General features: G+C 36.3%; 1 protein-coding gene across 2 annotated transcripts in view; it reads right to left on the bottom strand.

Moving 5' to 3' along the window:
- Nucleotides 1–1278: 1278 nt before the first annotated feature.
- The window catches only part of LOC126822244 (dehydrogenase/reductase SDR family member 7), an 18652-nt gene continuing 8406 nt past the window's right edge, over nucleotides 1279–11524 (bottom strand). The window contains exons 1-9 of one of the 2 annotated variants that reach the window (XM_050551023.2): nucleotides 11297–11427; nucleotides 10483–10618; nucleotides 8689–8838; nucleotides 8204–8310; nucleotides 6871–7063; nucleotides 6045–6091; nucleotides 4863–4982; nucleotides 3889–4055; nucleotides 1279–2828 (exon numbers count right to left, since the gene is read on the bottom strand). In XM_050551023.2, the coding sequence (XP_050406980.2) occupies nucleotides 2771–2828; nucleotides 3889–4055; nucleotides 4863–4982; nucleotides 6045–6091; nucleotides 6871–7063; nucleotides 8204–8310; nucleotides 8689–8838; nucleotides 10483–10609 (969 nt within the window). In that variant the 5' untranslated portion in view covers nucleotides 10610–10618; nucleotides 11297–11427 and the 3' untranslated portion in view covers nucleotides 1279–2770. Of the gene's footprint in view, nucleotides 2829–3888; nucleotides 4056–4862; nucleotides 4983–6044; nucleotides 6092–6870; nucleotides 7064–8203; nucleotides 8311–8688; nucleotides 8839–10482; nucleotides 10619–11296; nucleotides 11428–11524 lie in introns of those variants that run through there. The other variant, XM_050551022.2, reaches the window with a different exon arrangement.

Raw genomic sequence — 11524 nt, 5'->3', positions numbered from 1 at the left:
TTCCAGGATGACAACGCAAGATGTCACAGGGCCAGGATCGTTACAGGTTACCTCCAACAACAGAACATCACCACATTACCTTGGCCAGCACTGAGTCCCGACCTCTCCCCCATCGAGCATGTCTGGGACATGCTTGGACAGAGGTTACGTCAACGTCAACATTGTCCTGCCAATGTCCAAGAACTTGCTGCTGCGTTGCAACAGGAATGGGACAATCTGGACCAAAATGACCTTAGACGTCTCATTAGGAGTATGCCACGTCGGATCAATGCTTGTTTGGCAAACAGAGGAGGATTTACCCGTTACTGACTTGGTTGTGATGCTGTGGTAACTTTGCTGTTTTACCCCGGGTATCATTTTACCCTTATAATGGTCAGTCTGTGCCTTACTTAGTCTAACGATCATTTGGAATAAATCGATGAATGTGAACTTCATTTCATTTTGTCATTTGTTTCTTCGTCAGTTTCATTAGGTGACTTTAATAACACTTAAAAATCAAATATCCCCTACTTTTTTTGAATAGTATAGCATCCGTTGCTAACGACTTCAATACGTACATTAAGCAGAGCTTGTATATTGTTTAACTTGATCACCCCATAGATACGTAAAGTATTATAAAAGGCGTACAACACCGCGAGAAACAACCCCTGCCAGCCTCTAATATTATTTTCTTTAGTTTCTAGATTCTCCAGTACCACGATCACAAAAATGCGGTGGGTCGTTGTATTGAAGTAGGGGAATTTGATGTAAACGTCGAATTTTCCCTTTGTAACATTCGCATCGTACTGACCATACAACGTTTCAATACTTCTTTATTAAAATAGTTTCTAAACTAGAATATCTCGCCAAAAATCTTACCCCCTGAAACTAGTACACAGCACATTGTGGTATAGTGCCACGCCTCGACTCCGCTTGAGAGCCTGCCGAAAATATCATTTCAGACCCCTTCTTAGAATCTAGACCAAAAAGTCAAGAAAGATGCCCATTTAAAAGTGCGAGAAAATTGAACCATATATTTGTCCCAAAATTACCTAGTTTGTGTGGAAAGGACGTTAAACTCTCTCTCTCTCTCACTCCAGAAGAAACTTCATTCGTGATAGCGAAACATAGTGGTGGTCTGACACCAAAATGGAAAACAAATTCAGGCACAGATGATCTCCCTTGACACAATAAAAGGAGATCATTTGAAAGACTATTTTTTAGTCTTTGATATAAAATGAAATGATAAAGTTAATCTTCATATTAATAGGGTTTTTTTTAAAAAAAAAAGCCTTTAAAAAACTCCATAATTTTGTTTTAATTCAAAAATATTATCATAGATTTCAATAAAAAAAAAAGGGCAAACATCATTGATGATTACAAATATAAATATTTCATTATCATAAATTTAAACATCGAAAATTATAAGTTATTTTTAACAAAACAATATTGAAAGAAACAGAATCTTAAAGGAGTACTGCATTATTCATAAAAATATTTATTAAACCCAAGTGTTTGATGCATAAAAGTGTGCCGCCCCATTCCCCACAAGTACGAAAACCATATAACATAAAAGATAATTATAAACATGTAATTAATCACTATAATTATTTCATAATTATGATTAAAAAATCATAACATATAACAATATTGAAATGAACAGAATCTTAATGAACAGTGAAGCAGAAAGCTCAGTCATTCATAAATATCAAACCTACAGGTTTATTTACCATTTTGCTATTCATGTAATTTCAGTTTTAAAAAGAGTTTCAAGGTCTCATGGATGAACTAATTTTCCTTGAAGGTTACGATCATTACAATCTGATTAAAACACAGATCCTATTTCGTTTCATTTTTATAGTTCAAAATTTCGGTTTACTTGTCTTTACTACACTAGGATCTGGAAGAGTTGTTATGTAACCCGCATTCTGGTTGATGTGTTCTGGGTGGTGTTAGGGGTTAGCCAATAAAATGGTCTGTTATGGTGAGTTTTTGGTGTGAGGTGCATGGTACTGTGGGTAACCCACTAGACACATCAACAGTGATTGGTTAATCAAATGTCTAATGTCATAGGGTCAAAAGACACTCACATGACCTCTGACGCGAACCTTCCACTACATACAATCAGATATTCATGTAGTGTAGGCCATCGAAAGTATAAAAATTATTTTAATCAGATTGCAATCATCAGATTGAAAACATTTGATCAATTGCTCATTTTTTTATTAATGAAAAAACATGACCTGCATGTGTTATGAACCGTCGTTATAAAATGACAGAAAAGTAGTTATATCCAATTATAACCTTGTGTTTTTGTTGTGAATAGTTAATCCTACAGGAGGTGATTTGGTGGCCGCATGGCTGAATGCATGCATCCCTGCTTGTACATGACAAGGAGTAGGGTCGCTTATCCAACCTCATGAGTTTTCTCAGAGTCCTTCGGTATCCTCCCACAGCTGAAGACCAATACATGCAAGCGAACAATTTAAATAAAAAAAAATGAACCACATTTTCCTCCCAAAATGACCTGATTTCTCTCTTCTCTCAATCTCAAACACATTTTCAGATGTTTTTTAAAAGTAGCCTGGACTAACCAGGCGCAGTTGACTGCCATTTAATCTTGACTGCATTCTCACTTAACTGATGAAAGAATTACAATACAATTTTAAAAATGGAATGTAAATCAGTTTATATACATTCATTATACTAATATATGTATGTGCTTTTTGACACATTTTAACATTCCAAAGAAAAAAGGTTTAGGTCCTTTACAGAATTGACATTGTGTTGTTTATTGTTGACCTTCTCTTAACTTCTTTATTCCTTTAACACCCATTTTAACTCCAATTCTGTAACCAAAACATAAAATAAATGTCATTAAAGATGGTGATATACTTGGACTAAATTAATATTCAAATTAATTTTTCTATCAAAAGTTTGCTTCAAGGGGGATCTGAAGCAAACTTTTGATAGATAAATTAGCTTGAATATGTTTTTAGTCCAAATATATCATCAAATCACACAGTTTGTATGCGGGAAGCCATTTTTTAAGCTAATCAGTAGAGTTCTATTTATTCTTAAGTCATGGTAGTTAAACACTTAAACACAAAAAATAAAATTATATGAACAATTGTAGATGGAAAGAAATGAAATGGCATTTACCGTCATACTTTTCTGCACCAATTAGCAGAGGCGGATTCAATGGGGGCCCCCTAATTTTCGACAGTGCCCTTTTTTACTGCTGAAAGTGCCTTTTCTCAGACTCAAATATGTCCTTTCCCAACCCGTTGTAGGGATCCCAAATGACTCAAACCATCCACTCAAACACACCAGTCTGGGAAATAGCCCTTGGATTGGCTACAGGTGCAAGGAAATGACGGATAATTTTCTTGGCCCCCCCCCCCTCAGCGGCGTGCCCCGTCTCCGCGGTCAATGCCTTCATTTTGCAGCGCCCCCCCTTTTCAAAATTCCTAGATCCGCCCCTGATTAGGTAAATAAGAAGTGTAGACATCATACAGTGTGCCATGAGAAATTTGCTGTCATACTTTTCTACACCAATTAAACAAATGAAGAAGTGTATACATCATACAGTGTGCCATGAGTAATTTGGCCTGGATGGTTGCGCTACTGCCCACTCTTAATTTCTTTTCTAATTATCATGTGATAATGGTATAGATGGGATATCTTTTTTTCTTCCAATCCGAAGGACTACATCGTTTTTCTTGCCAGACATTCCATCCCGCAGGTTTGGGAAATCCCAAGGGACTTTCTCAGGTGACACCCAGATCAAACTGGCCCCACAGTTATTGGCATCAAGATAGAAAAAGATTCTGTCTTTATTAGCCCAGATGGAGCAAAGAAGCAAGTGTTAAACCCCGTTTAATTTCATTTCAGAGAATGTCAGACTACCTTCTGGCTATTGTTGGCATATACTGGAACAGATACATGAAAATCAAAACTGGCTGTGGAGATATCCAAACTTCATCAAGTTTATTAGCGATAGCAGTTGCTGTTAGTGCAGCACATCGAGATGTAGACATACGTTTTTCACCTTGTTGCATCTGACCTTGCAGCATCTGAAGGAGAAAAAATCTTTTAGAAAAATTTAGTAACTGGATAGTGTAATAAACTATTACACATACTTATGGAAGAACAATTACTGATTTATTTGGGTGACGTTTCAAGAAGTTAGCTCTTTTAAAGCAAGTGTAGTAGCAAATTTGAAGGTCAAATACATATAGGGTGTGCTCGATTGAACGTTCCAGAATTGAATTTCTTCAATCCCAAAAATAGTGACAATTGAGTGAATAAGTTAATATCTCAACCAACCATGCAGCCGAAACCTTTTAATTACGTCACGATTCTACTCACACCACCTCCCTTGTCGGGACTGACAGAACTGTGACAGAACTGAATTCCGCGTTACTCGATTGCAATTCTGTCAATTCAGGACGTTCTGGACTGTGAATCGAGCATCCCCAAAGACAAATAATAACAACATTCAGAATCAATTGAAGACAACGAGATCAAAAGTAGGGCATGTATATATCAGAGGATTATTATAGACTACTTAAGTACCACAAACAAGGGAGCCACAGTGTCTCAGTGAGTAAGACGTTGGCTCGCTAGCCTGGAAGTCCCATGTTCGATCCCTGTGTTGACTGAGAAATTACATCTGTTTCATTAAATGTATTAGATTTAATCAAATAAAATGTAACTTCTCGATAAAGGGGTTATAAAAACATAAAAACAGTAAACTTTTTAGGAAAAATACTTAACAAAAGTGGTGATAAAGTTAGCAAAATTAAATCTTGTTTAAAGAAGATGGAGATAACTTAAATGGACGAAAAAACCAAGAACTAAAAAAGAATGTGGTGACATACCTTGCCATTCTCTTCTGTAAAAGCCGTAGCTAGAATATTGGAGAAAACTGGACCAGGACAAACCATTGTTATCTCAATATTATCCAGCGCCGATTCTATTCTTAAACTCTCAAAATAACCCTAGAAATAATCAATATTTTAATATCAATAGTCAGTAATTCCTAACCCAGGGGTGTCCAACCTTTTACATATCGTGCACCAAATTGTTCACACAAAACTTTAAATACACCATACAACTCTTGTATCTTCGTCTACTTCAATGAACCAAAGTGAGTGTGTGAGAGAGAGAAATGGGGTTTAACGTCCACACGACATAAACTAGGTCATTTCGGGACTAACACATGGTTCAATTTTATTTCAATAATTTGCTTTCGCGTAGGGATCTTTAGCAGTGGGAGGAAACCGGAGGACCTGGAGAAAACCCATGCGGCTGGACAGGTGACCCTACTCTTTGTTACGTACAACCACGCCAGTTGACTCAATGACAGACCTTATGATAAAGCCCGCATGTGCTAACCATTCGGCCATCCAACCTCTCATGAACCAAAGTCTATCATTCCTAGTTTGATTTTATTTTAAATGAGTAGGCTTACTGTACTGCCTTATTTCACGATTATCACTGGAATGCAATGTACAACTCTTAATCATCCAGTGTGCCAGACTTGACCAGACCCTATTAATATCAACTGTGGATTACTATACCATTGGAGCCTTTTTGGAGGATAGCTTCCTCCCACCTCTGACCCATTGTATCTTAAGCACAACTATCAATTTGTTTGTTTTCACTGACTCTCTTTATTTTATATTTGTTGTGGTCTGATGTTGGCCAGTTTCTCTCTGTATATATTTTATATATTCAGATATATAAAACAGCATTTATTTGACAAAGTTTAAATGAAATATCGATTTGAAAACAATTTCATCATTCTGCATTTGGCATATTGAACGAAAAACTAGCCAGATATACCAAAAATCTCAAATGGATATACAGCATTTTAGTAGTAAGCTATAAGATGGCGTGTGCATGGTATGGTATGCTGTTTATAGAACACCTACGAGGAGCTCTAATATAGTTTCGTATTGTTATATTAGTTGAATCAAACGTGCAATTCCAAAGAAAATTTTCATTCAAAATATGACATTTTAAAATAATCCTAAAAGAGATATAATAGTAATACCTACATGAAGAGCATGTTTAGACCCTGTATAAGAACCAGAATTTGGAGCACCTGCAAAATTAAATAGTTAATTCAGAATATTAGTCATATTAAACAAAGAATTTCCATCAGATTATAAATGACGCTGCTTTTGATTAGTATTTTTACAAAACAGCCGGACAGATAAAAATTTATATCTTAAAAAAACTATCACTAGATTATCAATTTTCTAATGAAAGATGGATAATGAATACAAGGACTCAGATCAATCTTTTAGAAAAATTGAGAGAGAGAGAGAGAGAGAGAGAGAGAGAGAGAGAGAGAGAGAGAGAGAGAGGTCCACTTGACACTGACTAGGTCATTTCAAGACTACCAAATGGTTCCATTTTATTTCATTATTCACTTGCGTGTAGGGGTCTTTAGTAGTTTGAGGAAACTGGTGCTCCCGGAGAAAACCCACGAGGTTGGCAGGCGACCCTACTCCTTGTCACATATAACCAACCGGTTAATCGAAACCTCCCCAGTTGACTCAATGACAGACCTTATGATTCAAAGTGCACGCGCTAAACATTTGGCCATCCAACCCTGCAAGAAAAATCGTACGTGCCCCATTCTTTAAATAAGGAATTCCATGAAGATTAGGCGGAAACACAGCTGTCTAGGCAAAACTGCCCTTATAGCACGTTGCATCGCGACTGCTCGAACACATTAGCCTCGTTGGTGCAGAAAAATAGCACATTAAATCCCACTTTATTTTCAGTTTGTTAATATGGACAGCGTGAGTGGTGGATAGACTGTAAAGCCTAAACAAAATACGGCAGCAAATTCTAAAATCGCTCCATTATTTTTACCAAGTTTTCCTGCTGCACTGCTGATAACAACAATATGTCCAGATTTTTGTTCAACCATCTTGGGTAATACAGCTTTAGTTAAGGACAGCGTTCCCAGTACATTGAGTTCAAACATCTGTCTATCAACTTCTATGTCAGTCTCAATCCATGCAGCTCTCTGACTTCTACCAGCGTTATTCACCAAAACATCAATCTGCAAATACGAGAAAAACATTTCCTCTTAAATTTATATGATCATTTCTAATCAATAGTTAAAGATCGATATGTAAAAGCTAAATCTGCCTATTGCAGGTCTTTTTTCTGGCTCCAATGTTATATAAACTATTAACATAACAGGCCCATAATCAACTCTCTAGACCGTTGAATGGCAGAGATTTAAATGGATTAGGATACCCTCAAGATTTAAAAATTTAACAATAAAATGGATAATTGTTTGTCCAATACGATTATAAACAATCAACACTTCATAATTTCATTCAGAATAATTTAATTTGAATGAAATTTTTAATATATTCATCTTTGATTATCTATTTTTGAACTATTATAGCAAGAATGGCCAGTTCTTTATCATCATAGTTCCCTCAAACTACATTTGACAGAGAGATGGAGATATTGTGTTTAACATCCACACGACACTAACATCCACTCTGGACTAACATCCACTCTGGACTAACATATGGTTAATATTTATTTCTATAATGTGCATAAATGAAGAGAGAGAGAGAGAGAGAGAGAGAGAGAGAGAAATCGGGTTTAACCCTTAACCGGTCTTTGTCAACTATAGTCACCATAATGTCATACAGCTAAGTGGTCGACTACAGTAAGAACCTTTTTTATAAGCGGCATTTGAGTATTTAGTTTCATATTTAATTGATATGGCTACGCATGCATGTCAGACAGGAAATTATCTTGTCAGGTCATGGAGAAAAACATTTTTTGACAAAAAATGTAATTTTTTAACAATGTCGAGAAGGTTAAAGACTCCCAAAGTGGTTGAAATGCTTGTGAATGATTCCGACTCGGATTAAATCGATGACACTGATTCTGAAGACGATATTTCTGATGAAAATGATTTAGAAAACGAGATACAACATGCAAATTATAGATCAACTTATCCCCTTCAACTTTATTATTGGTGTCAAGAGTCTATCACTTATAATTATCAGGCAGTAGTCTTTTGAAATATGTTAAAATGACGTTGAACGGATAAGGGTTAATGTCCACTCGACTGCGCGTAGCAGTCTAATTAAACCATACGCATCATACCATACGGCCACCAACCCCTCATGCCTAGATAACCCAACCCTCCACAACAACAGGGTTGATACAGTACCTTATTGAAATTTTGAAGAACTTTATCGACAGCATCTTTATGTGAATCAAACTTTAATAAATCTAATGGTAAAACCAATATGTCTTCTTCTTTTATTGGACCACTGGCTGAAATAAATAAAATTATTATTGTGACATTAAATAGGGTTTAACATCCTATTTTTCTACATTAAACCAGGCATACACTATGCAGTGTGTTATGAGGGAAATTTTGCCTGGAAAGTGGCATTTCCACTTTAACTGTTCATTGTATTCCAGCTGCCTAAAGTTATTTTATGTGAACACAAACGTCTGCACAGGTTCATTAATGTGCAGGCCAAAATAAACACCCAGGAACCCATGCTTTAAAAATTTGGCTCCCGAGTTCACAAAGAAAAAAAAATTCTCAGTTAATATTTCTGCTCAAAGTTGATCATAGATTTGTACTTAAGTATGCATTGTGAACTCCGGGCCAGTTTTTTAGAACTCTATTTAATAAATGCTTACTTAAACACTGTTTTTTAACTCTATTTAATTCATCTTCTCTTCTAGCAGATAAAACAAGTTTACATCCAGCTTGAGCTAATTCATAGGCCAGATACTCTCCTATACCACTAGAAGCACCTGTTATCCATACAACTTTATGTGCTAGAGCAGCTGAAAAACACAAAAATAATTAATTTAATAATATTCAAGTCCGGATATAGGAGTGTTTAGGACTGTTAAAAAAATGGTGGCAGACAACATAAATTGACAGGCAAAAAGGGAGTGACAGACTTCAGCACATCTCACCAACTATTTTTTTTCATCGGAAGTAATCAGATATTGATATTTCTGACTCCACTCTCCTCGTCTATAAAGGTATAAACCTTAAAGAAGCTGTACCTCTATTATTTAGGTTAAAAAAAGAAATTCAATTGGGTTGATTTAATGTTTTGTTTCAATTAATGATCACCAACAAATACATCATAACAGTTTTACAGCTTACACTAAAATCGCTAAATATTTTGAATTATTTAGATCATGAGTTCTTTGAAAGCGGGCATTTAAACATACATTATAAGAGAGCTAAATCTGCCCATTGCAGGTCTTTCTTTAGGCCTGAAATATTATCTAAATTATATATTAATTAGACATTAATTAACTTATCCAGACCATAATCAACTCTCGATGGCATCGCTAGCCAGTGATATTTATTAGATTAGGATCTGATTTGCTGCTCAACTTTCATTCATGATTTAATCATGAAATGGATATGTTTTTTATCGTACGGACTTAAGTAATGATGGTCGAGGCTAGCCCGAAAATTCAATCGCTAAATTCTCGGTTCAGCATGGATCAATTTGACTGAAATTTTTAGCAAATTGCCTTTACATTATCTAGTTTTTAACTATTATAGTGAGAACTGTCAACTCGTTATCGAATCTCCCATAATGTATCTTTAAAGGAGCTAAATCGCTTTGATTTAGCTTAAAATAAATGTGTTAATCTGATGGGGCAAGTTCTACATGATTAAATTTGTGTTTTGAAAGATTAATATGAAGTTGTTTGTGAAAACACAACAACACCACACAACCAGTTATATCTCAACATTGACTTAAACATCTGCAAATGTAAGATTTTGAACGAAGACTGATTGTCATCCCCAAAAACAGATCAAAGAATAAAATCTGGTAAAATTTTATTTCTGACCCAGATCAAAGAGACCTAGTCTTTCTAAAGAGAATATGACAGTTGACACTTGTGAGACCATATTAAGTAGGCCGCTTCCAACCACAACAGACCCACTATTTGAGGGGTTACCAATACTTTCAGTCCTGTGGACACATAGCTCAATAGCCTTAAGGGGGATCACGTGGCTAAGTGGGTAAGACGCTAGCTCGCTAGCCTGGAGGTCGGGTGTTCGATCCCTGCATTGGCCGAGAAAGTTCATCCAGATTTTCCGGCGTGGTTCTCCCTTGTCAGTGATGCAGGACGGAGGGGCTGACAAGGAAAGCTGTCTAGTCGTTCGGATGGGACGAAAAACCGAGGTCCCGTGTACACATTGGCTGGCACGTAAAAGATCCCTTGGCAGTTGGAATTCGATATAAGAGTAGGCCGTAGTGCCGCTGTCCGGGCAAAATTTCCCTCATAGCACACTGTATGGCGTATGCCCGTCTTCATTAGCCCAGGTTAGGAGCAGAACAGTAGGACGTTAAACTCCATTTCATTTCATTTCAATAGCCTTAAAGGATAGAAAAAAAGCAACGCCATGCCATTTTGATATCAGAAGAATACCAGTAGTTAGCCATGTTGACTTACTATAAGTCGAGGTTCCCATATACTGGGCATATTGTAGACTTAAATCACAGTCAGCTAAGATGATCCTGATCAATTGTACCACAGCATATAAAATAATAATAATTATACCCACAGTTAACAAAAACATCTTTAAAACCTGAAAATAAAAAAAAATTGAATCAAGATAAAAAACATAAAAATATTAACACAAGATGTCTGGCTCACCAACTACTCCCCCATGTATGAAATCTGTTGGGGACCTAATCTATTGACGGCAAATCAACAATCAATAATCCGCAGTGTTCTAAAAAAAAAACAGTCAAACCAATAACCGTTTATTAATATCTTTATGAGAATATTACTTGTATAATTTATCATATTAAATAAACTATGGGGACGTCCAGAACGTAAGTTCATCGGGATTTTTAGACATGGATTCACCTTTTCAGTGGTGCAGGACATAGGACCTGACAAGAGCAGCTGTCTAGTCGTTTGGATGAGAAGAAAAACCAAGGTCCCATGTATACATTGGCGTGCACGTAAAGATCCCTTGGTAGTTGAAATTTGATATAAGAGTAGGCCATATAGTGCTGATGCTCGGGCAAAATTTCCCTCATAGCACACTGTATGGCATATGCCTGTCTTCATAAGCTCAGTTGGAGCACAACAGTAGGATGTTAAACCCCATTTCATTTCATTACTTTGATTTGACATAATCCCAAACCTGCTGATCGAATAGACTAGACTCAACAAGTCAGACTCAGAGTCAGACTGCCTCTTATCCAGTCGAAGACTAATCTTAAAATTACAGATAGGAATACACTAATTCTCTTACTTATACATGGGCCTAATAATATAGACGAAGATGATTATGACACACAAAAGTTTTAAATAAACTTAATTGCTTAATTCACACAGTCGTCTTGAGTTGAAGTCTTGAGGTCTACTGCTGCGGTACAAATGGGAAATCCCTATTTTGGGGATATCCCATGATGGGATATGTCCATTATTTTATCGGTGTTATGAGTATCGACATTGCTGTCATTTTAAGTTAAATACTGCA

Source organism: Patella vulgata, chromosome 5 (genome assembly GCF_932274485.2).
Source record: "Patella vulgata chromosome 5, xgPatVulg1.2, whole genome shotgun sequence".
NCBI classification, from domain to species: Eukaryota; Metazoa; Mollusca; class Gastropoda; family Patellidae; genus Patella; species Patella vulgata.
The sequence above is the reverse complement of the archived record's forward strand: the minus strand, read 5'-3'. Positions and strand labels throughout refer to the sequence as shown.